The 14,823-nt window shown below is 47.3% G+C and overlaps 1 protein-coding gene across 4 annotated transcripts in view; it reads left to right on the plus strand.

The window, feature by feature from the left end:
• The window catches only part of LOC146045434 (hepatocyte nuclear factor 4-beta-like), a 71,814-nt gene that overhangs the window by 41,918 nt on the left and 15,073 nt on the right, over nucleotides 1-14,823 (plus strand). For 3 of the 4 annotated variants that reach the window (XM_083164241.1, XM_083164240.1, XM_083164238.1), the window contains exons 2-3: nucleotides 868-1,039; nucleotides 4,366-4,478. In XM_083164241.1, the coding sequence (XP_083020367.1) occupies nucleotides 868-1,039; nucleotides 4,366-4,478 (285 nt within the window). The remainder of the gene's footprint in view (nucleotides 1-867; nucleotides 1,040-4,365; nucleotides 4,479-14,823) is intronic. The other variant, XM_083164239.1, reaches the window with a different exon arrangement.

Raw genomic sequence — 14,823 nt, forward strand, 5'->3', positions numbered from 1 at the left:
GATCTCAAAAGTCTAAAAATCTCATCCTATTACATCTTGCCGTTTGTGTGCAAAATCAGTCCCAATATGTCAGTACATGTCTCAAAAGGGTTGGGTGCGAATCCTACCACAGACCATAACTCACTCCTACAACAGCCTATCTCTAACCTCCCACTGTAGCCTAATCTCCCTTAGCTTAACCTTCCTGCAGCCTACCCCTAATTCCCCAGTCTCCCTCAGCCTAAAGCCTAACTGTAACCCCCCCCTCCCTGTCCCAGTCTACCCCTTATTCCCCACTTTCCCTCAGCCTAACCTCCCACCCTCCCGAAGTCTACCCCTAATTCCCCACTCTCCCTCAGCCTAAAGCCTAACTGTAACCCCCCTCCCTGTCCCAGTCTACCCCTTATTCCCCACTTTCCCTCAGCCTAACCACCCACCCTCCTGAAGCCTACCCCTAATTCCCCACTCTCCCTCAGCCTAACCCCCCAATCTCCCACAGGCTACCTCTAATTCTCCACTCTCCCTCAGCCTAACCCCCACCTTCCTGCAGACTACCCCTACTTCCCCAAGCTCCAGCAGGCTATGATAGATAGTATACAGAGAATAGATACACACATATTTTTATTGATACATTTTTATCATGAAAGTTGGATGCATGGCCTTCACTTCACACACATCTACGTGTTTTACATGATACTCTTCCTGCACAATGGTAACAGGAGACTCACATCACGTGGACGCAGAAGTCGGCCAATTTGAAATGCTCTGCCTTGCTCTTAGCATTCTAGTGACTGAAAATTGAACTGTAACCATGTTAGAGAAGTGATTATAAGTGTGCTGGTGCTTGCACCCATGTGTTTACTATGTGCTGCTTGTTTTGCTCCACAGAAATTGTTGCAGTGGAGTCGGCGAGCCCAGGTTCTATAAGTAATGGCATCAGCTCTCTCTGTGCTATTTGTGGAGATCGGGCTACTGGGAAACATTACGGAGCTTCCAGCTGTGATGGTTGCAAAGGATTCTTCAGGAGAAGTGTTCGCAAGAATCACGTGTACGCATGCAGGTAATACATAGCTTTATAGGTACCGCTGTACTGTAACCAGCCATTAGATGCATACACTGATGTATGGGTACCGCTGTACTGTAACCAGTCACCTAGATGCCTACACTAATGTATAGGTTCCGCTATACTGTAACCAGACACTAGATGCCTACACTGATGCATAGGTACCACTGTACTGTAACCAGACACTAGATGCCTACACTGATGCATAGGTACCACTGTACTGTAACCAGACACTAGATGCCTACACTGATGCATAGGTACCACTGTACTGTAACCAGACACTAGATGCCTACACTGATGTATAGGTACCACTGTACTATAACCAGACACTAGATGCCTACACTGATGTATAGGTACCACTGTACTGTAACCAGTCACTAGATGCCTACACTGATGTATAGGTACCGCTGTACTGTAACCAGTCACTAGATGCATACACTGATGTATAGGTATCGCTGTACTGCAACCAGTCACTAGATGCCTACACTGATGTAAAGGTACGACTGTACTATAACCAGACACTAGATGCCTACACTGATGTATAGGTACCGCTGTACTGTAACCAGACACTAGATGCCTACACTGATGTAAAGGTACCACTGTACTGTAACCAGACACTAGATGCCTACACTGATGTAAAGGTACCACTGTACTGTAACCAGTCACTAGATGCCTACACTGATGTATAGGTACCGCTGTACTGTAACCAGTCACTAGATGCATACACTGATGTATAGGTATCGCTGTACTGCAACCAGTCACTAGATGCCTACACTGATGTAAAGGTACCGCTGTACTGTAACCAATCACTAGGTACGTACACTGATGTATGGGTACCGCTGTACTGTAACCGGTCACTAGATGCATACACTGATGTACTGTATGGGTACCGCTGTACTGTAACCGGTCACTAGATGCATACACTGATGTATAGGTACCTCTGTACTGTAACCAGTCACTAGGTGCGTACACTGATGTATGGGTACCTCTGTACTGTAACCAGTCACTAGATGCCTACACTGATGTAAAGGTACCTCTGTACTGTAACCAGTCACTAGGTACGTACACTGCTGTACTGTAACCGGTCACTAGATGCATACACAGATGTTCTGTATGGGTACCGCTGTACTGTAACCGGTCACTAGATGCATACACTGATGTATAGGTACCTCTGTACTGTAACCAGTCACTAGGTGCGTACACTGATGTATGGGTACCGCTGTACGGTAACCAGTCACTAGATGCATACACTGATGTACTGTATGGGTACCACTGTATTGTAAGCGGTCACTAGATGCATACACTGATGTATGGGTACCGCTGTACTGTAACCGGTCACTAGATGCCTACACTGATGTATGGGTACCGCTGTACTGTAACCAGTCCCTAGATGCATACACTGATGTACTGTATGGGTACCGCTGTACTGTAACCAGTCACTAGGTGGGTACACTGATGTATGGGTACCGCTGTACTGTAACCAGTCACTAGATGCATACACTGATGTATGGGTACCGCTGTACTGTAACCGGTCACTAGATGCATACACTGATGTAAAGGTTCCTCTGTAGTATAAGCAGCCTTTTAGTCATACGCATTTAGCATACTTTGGTTTTCCACCACTGGGAGCACTATTTGGAATGCACAGTAAATGTAATAGATAGAGATTATGGGTGCAGACTCCAGGCTCTTGGCTCCCAGTCTGTACCGTCACTGTCATATAATGGTATATAATAGTTTAATAGTAGAAAACCATTAATTAGCATGGTAAATTGTGTGCTAATTAGAGCTGGCTGCAGAAAGTTAATGAGTGAAGATTTAATTGTCTTTAAATGACAGCTGGAGTAAATGGTAATTATACTGTTGTGCGATACCAGGCAGGAAGCTTACTGTCGCCTCATGTTCAGCGTATCAGTACAGAACCCCATCCTGCATCTGCTTTCATTCCCCCACCCCAACCCAGATCCCCCCCACCCACACTGTGTGTGCGCGCACACGCAGCGGAGTAGCTCTGGATTTAATCTGCGCTGCAATGAATGTGTGCAGGTCAGGGCCGGCGCTGACATCAGATGCCCTCCTCCAAACGCCGGCCACCTGTCAATTGGCCAGCATACAAGCTGCACAGTAAAAAGCTATGGGCACTACGATCCATATTGATTGATAATCGCTCAGGCCGCAAATTTGCAGCCCAGCGAATGGCCTGGAATCGGGCCCAATGTGTAAGAGAATAATGGTGATACAGTGAGAGACACTAGAACCATTAAGGGAACAGTGTGTGAGAGAATAATAGTGAGACACCAGGACTGGTATGGAACAATGGGGCAGCTGTATTACGCCTGATAGAGTGAACGGTGACTGCCATGCCGAGCTTTCCCGGCAGGCCTGGGTTGTCCGACCCGCTCCCACAGACACAGCCGTTGCATTGTTGCCTCCCTCTGATGGCCTGTGATCGCAGTTTCAGGGCTCTCTATCTCGCAGGCATGCACAGAAACCGCAGAATAGGGAGTTACGCACTTCTGTCAGGGTCTGAATCAGGCACATGGGGTGAGATTTAATAGGATGAGAAATTCAGAAAGTGAGAGATTTGGTGAGAAATCTCCAGTTGTTTTTAAAGCGGCAATCATTTACACTTCAAAATCAAACTGGTTTTGCAGTGTAAATGATTGCCGCTTTAAAAAAACTGGAGATTTCTCACCAAATCTCTCACTTTCTGAATCTCTCATCCTATTAAATCTCACCCTTTGTGTTTATTTTGTGTTTCTAGACGTTTTCGCACAGTTGCAAAGCTTTGCCCAACTATGAGAACATCGACCGTGTGGGCGGAGCCTAATCATTATTACCATTTTCCTTCAGAATTGTTCGTTTGATGATAAGTTCACTTTAGAAGATCTGTTTACAAATCACTGATATAAAATATCTAATCTGCCCCCATCATACTGTTCGACGGCCTTCACTGCATCCAGTGTAACCTTAAACCTCACCTACCTATTGGCTAATCTCTCCACCACCTCCTTTGCCTCCAATATCTTTTCTGCACCGCCACTCTTCACATCCCATTTAGAATGTAAACTGCAGGCAGGGCCCTCCATCCTCTGCCCATAATTGTGTAACTAAGCCATTAGGTATGTGCATGTAATTATTCTTCAATAATCTATTGTACTGTTATTATTTCTATAGCGCCAATCCTATATTGCAGTGATGTATACATTGTAATTGTAGATGCTACAGCGACCGGCCAATCAGACCTCAGCTGCTATTAGTCTCCTAGACCATAGAATGGTGACAAGGGATGGTAATGTTGTGGTGCCTCTCTCTCCTTCTAGGTTCAGCAGACAATGCATCGTAGACAAAGACAAGAGAAACCAATGTCGCTACTGCCGCCTGCGAAAGTGTTTCCGAGCGGGAATGAAAAAAGAAGGTTTGTACCCTGAGCTGGGTGAGCGCAGAATTATATTTATTATTGCACTTTGATTACTACGTTATGACTGTATATAGTGTGCCCAGTGGCATAGTGCCTGGTACTTCAGGTGGCAACTAAGATGACGGACCTGCAGCTATAAAGCAGACCTTTGTACTGTGTCTCCTGCTTATGCCGGGAAATAGAATCGTTCAGCAAAATAAATGTTACCTTAGAATTATCTCAGTGGTAACAACGTGACACCTCCTAGAGATCAGTAACACTATAATAATCTAGTGTGGTATGCTGGCGATTCTGTGTATCAGAGTGTTGTTATATTCTGTAGTAGTCGAACAGCCCTAAACCTGTCCCTTCAGTCACCCAAAGACTATAACCATAAGTTAGTATTGGTTTAGGAGTAAGTACTCCATTGTTAAATCTTGTTCCAGACCTTTTGACCACCAATCGGGTCATCAGTAAGGGAATTAGGGGCAGATGTATGAAGCCTTAACAAGAGATAAATGCAGGGGTGATAAAGAGAGATAAATGTCCAGCCAATCACCTGCTAACTGCCATGTTACAGGCTGTGTTTGAAAAAAGTCAGTAAGGAGCTGATTGGCTGGACGTTTATCTCTTTTGGGGCGGGATTCTCTAAAATCCGCAGCCCTCTTCGTCGGCCACCGCATTTCTAATGACCGCATATTCTCTAAAATATGCGGTCATTAACGCAAGGGACAGCTCTTGCGGTAAGAGCTGTCCCTTGCGATGCAGCGCCGTTGCTGGACTTCCTGGTCTATGACCCGGGAGTCCGTCTGCGCATGCGCAGACTGACGCGCCGGCCGCAGGGCATGCTGGGAGGGATCCGTGACGGATCCCTCACACACCGCTGCGGTAAGAAGCCCATAGGCTTCTGCAGGGAACCGCCAGCTTTTGCTGGCGATTCCCTCCGCAGCGGTGACACTGCGGAGGGAGGTTAGAGAATACAGAAATGCGGTAAAAACCCAGATAACGGGGTTTTTACTGCATTTCTGTAATAGAGAATCTCGCCCTTTATCATCCCTGCATTTATCTCTTGTTAAGGCTGCCGCTTAATACATCTGCCCCTTACTCACCTATATTGTACAATCACATAGTAAAAGGTGTGGCTATTAAATAAGGGGACAAACCGACCGTACTGCGCGAGTTATAAGAGAGTGGGGGAACATTGACCTCGGAGTTTTGCAAGTTTGGCCCCTCTCACACAGATAGTTACATACATAGTTACATAGTAGGTAAGGCTGAAAAAAGACTTGCATCCATCTAGTTCAACCTGGTATAGATATCCATTGCTGATTTGGTAGGTTCTGGTATTTTACAGACAAATTATATTTCTTATTTGTACCCATGGATAGTGTGCTGTCACACAAAGTTACAAGTTGTGTTTATCCCTTGTGTTGTAAAAATGCTTAATTCAAAAAGCAAAGTGTTCACTCTCACCCAACCTTGTCGTTTGGTAACCAAGGCTTACGGGGCAGATATTGGAGTACATTAAATGCCAAATGGCGAGCTATGACGATGAGCAGTGCCGATGACTCACCGTCATAGATTGCTGGTCAGTATTCAACTGAACCCCCTTCTCTCGCCGTTTCCACCTTGCTGGTTCTTCTTTCCAGCAAGGTGGCCATCAAAACGGCAAGGCTTACCGCTATAAGCAGCAGGCTTGCTACATTTGCGGCTAACCTTTCCCCGGAACATAGAATACGACAAGCATGGCTTTCATCGCCAAAAAAAGCCATCCTTGCCGTACAAACCCAGCTCGCCGATGGCATTGAATACCGCCCTTTGGGGGGTATGCAATGTGCCGCCGCTATTTCCGACGTGGGAAATAGCGGCGGCTCCCTATTCAATGCTGTCATTAACGACAGCATTGATGCAGAATCACGGCAGAACGGGCCCGACTTCAGAAGCTGTCGGGCCCGTTCTGCCGATAAGGCCGTGGATTGTCGTTACCTGGGCCTCAGATCGTTTTCGCGGCCATGCTTCCTTTGCGCCCATCGGCAGGCGGGACATTGATTCCCGCCTGTCGTTATGCGGTCGATCTGACCGCAAACGGGCCAGGATCACGGCTGTCGGCGGGGATCGACAGCCGTGATCCCAGAGTGCATACCCCCCTTAGTGTTACATGTGCATGTATTTGTTTACAAATGGATATCATTTTTTTTTTTATTGATCATATATTGATCTTCCGATGATAAAACATTGAAAAGAAACGGTCAGGCAAGTTCTGCATCTACTATGTTATATTAACTTTGGGTACTTATGTATTATCTGGGCTCCCATGTTAAATGCACCCCATTTTTTCATACCCCTACTATCCAACTACGCATGGAGTTGATTTTATATAGTGTGGCGAGCACAGCGAGCCACCGTGCCCGAAACGTGGTGAGCGCAGCGAGTCCCGCGAGGGGACGTAATCTCGTAAGAAAAACGGGAGCCCAGATATTACATAAGTACCTAACTTTGTGTAAAAGAATCCGAAGAAAGAGGCCAGATGTTGTGAAGAAAATGGTTTTCTCCTCCATGAGGACAACGCACCAGCCCACACAGCTCACCTTGTGAAGCAGTTTATGGCAGAGAAACAGAATGCAGTGCTAGAACACCCACTATACTCACCAGACATATAACCATGTGACTTCTTTCTTTTCACAAAATTCAAATCTCTACTCAAAGGAAGCCATTTTGTATCAGTTACTGAGGTAAAGAGGAAAAACAACAGAGCTGTTGAGACAGGTGACAGATAATGAGCTGCAGTATTCACCAATGGAAAATAAGAATGCATCGGTTTGTCGGTGCAGAAAGGAGTAAATACTGTAAAAGGGGAACTAAGATAAAATATACTTAATATAATTACATATATAATTAAACCTAATTTAAAACCTCAGTCTTATTATGTAATAACCACACCTCATACTCTCAGGTCTGTCTAACACAGGATATTGGATATTAGGGGGAATTTACTAAGCAAAATTCGGTAGGAATTGGTGTATTTTTATTCAGTCGTATTTGTATTTGGGCATATATTCGTATTTCTGAAATTTACTAATGTAGAAGTACAGTAATACTTTGCATTTTTACGGCTGATACTACCAGTCGTATTCATATTCCTGTAGTTAAACGAATAAATACGCAACCGAAAGAACACACACACAAGAACAAACAACACACTGAAAATTAAAAAGAGATGAGACACTTTCAGCCCAGCTGACTGGCTGCTCCCGCACCCACCTCCCATCGCCCCCGCCACCCTCCCCCTCCCCCCTGTTGCATACTCACCCCACCGCCATGCCCACGCCGCCGCTCAGCTTCTCCCCGGCCAGGCCACACAGCCCGGCGGAGCACTCCGCCCCCGGCTGACTGCTCTGCTCCACAGTGTGGAGTATATAAATGCCACTGGCGACCAATGTGTTTTTAAAGCCAGTAATATATAGATTGCAGGCACATGCCAGCAATTTATATATTTCTGGTACCACTGGGCCATTAATATATACATTGCTAGCACATGCCAGCAATGTATATACAGTATCACTGACACCACTGTAAGGGAATCTCTCAAAACAAAGGTGGTAGCCCTAATTTTATTATGGCAATAGAGTATACATTGTTCGCGCAGGTGAATGGATTTCTCCGGGTGGGGCGGCGTGTACTTGATCGCTGGGCTCTGAATATATGCAGCCCAGCGATCAGTTGTCAATCAGGCACCAAGTAAAAATAAGTATAAAATGGCCGCTGCTCCCACCCTTGGAATTCAAACCCCGTCTATTATGTAAATCGCCTTTTATATGAAAGATTTTCAGCAAAGTCTTTCACCTCCTGAAAATCTCTTGTTCTTTGGGAAAATAGCTCAGTGTGTACGCAAGTCTTTTGAAATGAAAATCTTCTAGTGTGTATGGGCCTTAAGGTCCATACACACTGGGCGACTATGCCCAGCGTCTATGGACAGCAATGATGTCAATCATCGCTGCGGGGAAAGCCGCTCAGTGCATACACAGTGAGTGGCTTTCCCCCTGCCCGGTGCCGACGGAGGGGGGAGGACGGCGTTGCATAGCGCAGCGCCATCCTGAAAGCCGCTCCTCTGCTGGTATAACCAGCAGAGGAGCGGCTTTCCCGGCGATGATGCGGGAGAACACAGCAGCGCTCACCGCTCATTGCTGGGGCATACACACTGGGCAGCTTTGAGCTGTAAGCCGCTCAAACTGGGTGTTTTGAGCGACTTTCAGCTCAAAGTCGCCTAGTGTGTATGGGCCTTTACACTGCAGTATCTGTGCACCTCGCATGTCCTGTTACACTGAAGTATCTGTGCTTACCCTGTGTCCTCTTACACTAGGGATGGCAATGGCAATTCGGCAACTGGCCATCGATAGTGCTATACTATGCAATGGATGACCATCGATATTTTTCCATATCGATGGTCATCTATTGTGTTTGATTAATTGGCAAAACATTGTTTTGCTGTTCCATCGATGGAGGGAAACCATCTGGTTCTCTCCCATCGATGGCAACAGTATTCGACATCAGCCATGAAGCATTGATGATTTCGAATCATCGATAGTCGATGGCCATCCCTATCTTACGTTGCAGTATCTGTGCTTACCCCGTGTCCTCTTACACTGCAGTGTCTTTGCTCTCTCCTCCCCTTTGTATCTTGTCACACTGCAGTATATCTGCACTCCCTCCTCACCTGTGTCTTGTCATGTTGCAGTATCTGCGCTCTCTCCTCCTCTGTGTCCTGTCACACTGCAGTATCTGCACTCTCTCCTCATCTGTGTTCTGTCACACTGCAGTATCTGCGCTCTCTCCTCCTCCGTGTCCTGTCACACTGCAGTATCTGCGCTTTCTCCTCCTCTGTGTCCTGTCACACTGCAGTATCTGCGCTCTATACCCCCTATGTGTCCTGTCACACTGCAGTATCTGCACTCTATCCTCCTCCGTGTTCTGTCACTGCAGTATCTGCGCTTTCTCCTCCTCTGTGTCCTGTCACACTGCAGTATCTGCACTGTCCACTCTCCTTGTCCGGTTACAATGCAGTATCCACACTCTCTCTCTCTCCTGGCTTTTGTGTCCTGTCACACTGTAGTTTGCACTCTCTTCCCGGTGTCCTGTTACACTGCAGTGTCTGTTTTCTACCCCCCTCCGTGTCCTGCTACAATGCAGTATCCACTCCCTCCTCACCTGTGTCATGTCACAGGGCAGAATCTGAGCTCTATCCCCCCACTGTATTCCATTACACTGTATCAACTGTGCTCCATCCTCACCCCTGTGTCCTTTTACACTGCAGTATCCGCTCTCTCTCCTCACTTTTGTGTCCTCTCACGTTGCAGTATCTGCACTCTTATCTCCTCTGTGTTCTGTCACACTGCAGTATCGGCTCTCTTCTCCCCTCTGTGTCCTGTTACATTGCAGTATCGGCTCTCTTCTCCCCTCTGTGTCCTGTTACATTGCAGTATCGGCTCTCTTCTCCCCTCTGTGTCCTGTTACATTGCCGTATTTGTGCTCCCCTCCCCTATGTGTTCTGTAAAGGATATAATAGTATGTGAATACTACCTGTGAGACAGATGGGTAATACTTGTGTGACAGGTGGTAGTATAGTAACTCCTGTAGAATAGACCCATGTGTTACAGGCATGGTAATATTCTGGAATCTATCACTGCAGTAGTGTCTGTGCACGCAGGTTACAGCCAGTGGTTGTGGTCATGTTAGAACATTTAGCGGTAACAGGTGCGATGGTTATATTTGGGCAAACCCCAGAGGCCTCCACATGATTTATGGCTGTTCTGCTTTTTGATGTGGAAATTAAACATTAAAGTAATTAGAAAATGCTGCCCATGACATGAGTGGAAGTGATGTGGGCAATTTAATGCCCCCCAACAGTGCTGCAGTTCTGTAGAGATGTCTCCTGTGATTTACACTGAGAGGGGTGGGGTGGGGGGTTGTTTAAATCTGTCTCGTTTACACCAGACCTGCACTCAGTACCATGTGCAATAACAGATGCATCACTAGAGGCCATTCTCTCAGTGATACATGGATGGCGATTTCTGCAGCACCTTTTGTGCTCTGCAGTGTGATGCTGCAGTTAGTACCATCCTCTGCAACATTGTTGTAGCACCTTTGCCATTCTGGTGCTGCATTTACTACCATCCTCTGTGACATTGCTGCAGCACCTCTCCCGTTCAGCACCTTTCCCGTTCTACAGCCTGATGCTGCAGTTACTACCATCCTCTGTAACATTGCTGCAGCACCTCTCCCGTTCTGCAGTGTGATGCTGCAGTCACTACTATCCTTTGTAACATTGCTGCAGCACCTCACCCGTTCTGCAGTGTAATGCTGCAATCACTATCATCCTTTATAACATTGCTGCAGCACCTTTCCCGTTCTACAGCCTGATGCTGCAGTTACTACCATCCTCTGTAACATTGCTGCAGCACCTCTCCCGTTCTGCAGTGTGATGCTGCAGTCACTACTATCCTCTGTAACATTGCTGCAGCACCTCACCCGTTCTGCAGTGTAATGCTTAAGTTACTTCCATCCTCTGTAACATTGCTGGAGCACCTTTCCTGTTCTACAGCCTGATGCTGCAGTTACTACCATCCTCTGTAACATTGCTGCAGCACCTCTCCCTCTCTGCAGTGTGATGCTGCAGATACTACCATCCTCTGTAACATTGTTGCAGCACCTTTCCCATTCTGCAGAGTGATGCTGCAGTTACTACCATCCTCTGTAACATTGTTGCAGTACCTCTCCCGTTCTGCAGAGTGATGCTGCAGTTACTATTATCCTCTACAACATTATTGTAGCACCTTTCCCATTCTGCAGTCTGGTGCTGCAGTTACTACCATCCTCTGTAACATTGCTGCAGCACCTCTCTCTCTGCAGTGTGATGCTGCAGCTATTGCCATCCTCTGTGACATTGCCGCAGAACCTTTCCCATTCTGTAGTGATGCTGCAATTACTACCATCCTTTGTAACATTGCTGCAGCACCTCTCCCTCTCTGCAGTGTGATGCTGCAGTCACTACCATCTACTGTCCTTTGTGCTGCCTTTGCTGTTGCACCTCAAACACTCTGTGGAACAATTATTACTGCTCTATTTGAGTTTGGTACTGCACCTTTCAGGGTTTGCAATGTGGTGTTATCATTATTACTGTACTCTGACATTGTTGCCGCATCACACACACGCTCTGCAATGCATTAGTACAATTACTACTGTCGTATGTGGCACTGCTGCAGCACCTAACATGCTCTGCAATGCCTTGGTACAATTACTACTGCCCTATATGGATTCCTTCCTTATTCAATAAAAACAGAGCTACCATATGTACAATTAATATCTACATTTCAAGCTGATACCAGCAACAGTTGGAAAAAGCGACTCCTGATTCATACCCGGTCCGCACACTCATTCTGTGTTACCAATAAAACTTTCAGCCAATCGCATAGTGATGAATGCTTGTGATGGCTGTGTGCTGCATCCTCTTTCATTTCCACAGACACAGAATCTCTGCACCACTTGACCATAAAACTGCTTTTACCAAAGTGATGGAACAGGTGCCAGTCTGGGCAGACACAGTAGTGCATTGGATCACACAAAGGGGCAGATACATCTGAATCATGTGCGGCAGTAATCACTATACACAGTGTGATGACCCCACATGCAGCTCAGTGAGGGCTCCCCTTGCCACGGGCATTAGTATGAGATTAGAGGGTAAGCGGATCCGGCAGTGTATATTGCACCATGTTACAGCTATGAGCGGGCAGCTCTGCTATCTAGATGGAAGATTGGAGCAGGGCCTGTTCTCAGTTTTACTGCGGCAATAATGATCTCTTCTCTCTTGTCACAGTTAAACATTATCTATGTGCTTCAAAGAATATGATCGGGTAAAACTAGACTTCAATAGCAGCACTTATTAAGAGCCTCTTAAACACACAGATTACATCTAATCCTAGTTACACAGGAGTGAGACGTGGCCATTTATGTAGAGAATGTGCAGATAAAACCTTTGATTACCCAGATAATCAGCAATGTGCCAGCCTGCGCCAGGAGGAGAGACTCTTCTACCTGTGCCAGTGTACACGACATAACAGAATAATGTATGGGTCCTCAAACTGCGGCCCTCCAGATGTTGTGAAACTACAAATCCCAGCATGCCTTGCCACAGTTTTAACACTCCCTTATAGCAAAACTGTGGCAAGGCATGCTGGGATTTGTAGTTTCACAACATCTGGAGGTCCGCAGTTTGTGGACCCATGGGTCTTCAACCTGTGGCCCTCCAGATGTGGTGAAACTACATGTTCCAGCATGCATAGCCACATTTTTTCCTATAAGAGCATGCCAAAACTGTCAGGGGATGCTGGGACATGTAGTTCTACAACATCTGGAAGGCCACAGGTTGAAGACATGTGATTTACACCTTCCTGTATCTTTAACTAATGGTTAATCGCTGCCTACAACTATTACTACTAGCTTCCTACACTCAGCTCTTCATCCAGACATGGTTTAGCAGCCGGCAGAATCGTACTCTAATACCCCTTTCACACCGCACTTGTAAAACGGTATATTGCCGTTTTTTTCACATTTGAACACGTTTAAGGCTGCAGTGGGAAAGCGCCAGAGTTAATTTACCGGTTAGAGATAACCGGTATTTCAAAACGTTTAAAAAGCAGAGTCCTACACGTTTCAGAGCCGTTTTGGTACTCTTTACCTAGCACGGCGCCCACGATTTTGATCGTGGGCATCGCAGGTAAAAAAATCGCGGGCATTGAATGCACTAAAAATCGGGTGCGACGCGATGCCCGCGATTTCCCATAGGGAACAATGTTAAATGTCTCAATTGACCCGATTTTACTGTTCAATGCCTCAATTGACCCGATTTTTTCCATAGGAAACAATGTTAAATGGCCCACAGAGGCCAAATAGCCACCCTGAAGTGTGAAATGGCCCCCACAATTGTTAACGCCACCCCACAATCAACGTCAACCCGAAGCGTGGCGAGCGCAGCGGTACGCGTCCTACGACCTTTTCATACCCCCACTATCCACGTCGGCGTGGAGTTGAGAATAGAATAGTGTGGCGAGCGCAGCGAGCCCGAAGCGTGGCGAGCGGACGCGGATACCTTCACAGGTAAACGCGTCCCTTCGCGGGCTTCACAGGTATCCGCGTCCCCTCGCGGGGCTCGCCACACTATTCTATTCTCAACTTCACGCCGACGTGGATAGTGGGGGTATGAAAAGGTCGTAGGACGCGTACCGCCGCCGCTCGCCACGCTTCGGGTTCACGTTGATCGTGGGGTGGCGTTAACAATTGTGGGGGCCATTTCATACTTCAGGGTGCCTATTTGGCCTCTGTGGGCCATTTAACATTGTTTCCTATGGAAAAATTGGGACAATTGAGGCATTGAACAGGAAAATCGGATCAATTGAGACATTTAACATTGTTCCCTATGGGAAATCGCGGGCATCGCGTCGGTCGCGTCGCACCCGATTTTTTAGTGCATTCAATGCCCGCAATGGCCGCGATGGGCGCCGTGCTAAGTAAAGAGTACCGCCGTTTTTTATGCAGTGAGAATGGCTCTGAAATGGTATTTAGCAAAAAACAACAGATTACAGACCTGTGATAGGCTGTCCCCTGCGTTCTGCCTTGAAACGTGTTCAGGGGATTAAAACTGGTTGAATGTGAATAGGGTACTTGTTTCCTAGCACGGCCACACCGATTTACATCGGGGTGGTCGTGTCGGAAAAATCGGGTCGATCGCATCGCATGCGATTTGGTCGCATGCGATGCGATCGTCGCGACCGACCGATTTTGGACCCGATTTTTTTTTTAATGAAATGTAAATCGGGTCCCTGGGACCCGATTTTACATTGTATTCAATGTAAAAATATTCCCAACCCCCCCAAATTTAACGGCGTACACCGTACCCCACAATAGACGCCAACCCGAAGCGTGGCGAGCGCAGCGAGCCCGCGAGGGGCGGCGGTGCGCGTCCTCCGACCTTTTCATTCCCCTACTATCCACGTCGGCGTGGAGTTGAGAATAGAATAGTGTGGCGAGCGCAGCGAGCCACCGAGCCCGAAGCGTGGCGAGCGCAGCGAGCCCCGCAAGGGGACGCGGATACCTTCACAGGTAAACGCGTCCCTTCGCGGACTTCACAGGTGTCCGCGTCGCCACGGACACCTGTGAAGCCCGCGAGGGGACGCGTATAACTGTGAAGGTATCCGCGTCCCCTCGCTGCGCTCGCCACACTATTCTATTCTCAACTCCACGCCGACGTGGATAGTAGGGGAATGAAAAGGTCGGAGGACGCGCACCGCCGCCCCTCGCGGGCTCGCTGCGCTCGCCACGCTTCGGGTTG

The sequence above is a fragment of the Crinia signifera genome, chromosome 11 (assembly GCF_055691185.1).
Source record: "Crinia signifera chromosome 11, ASM5569118v1, whole genome shotgun sequence".
Lineage (NCBI taxonomy): Eukaryota > Metazoa > Chordata > Amphibia > Anura > Myobatrachidae > Crinia > Crinia signifera.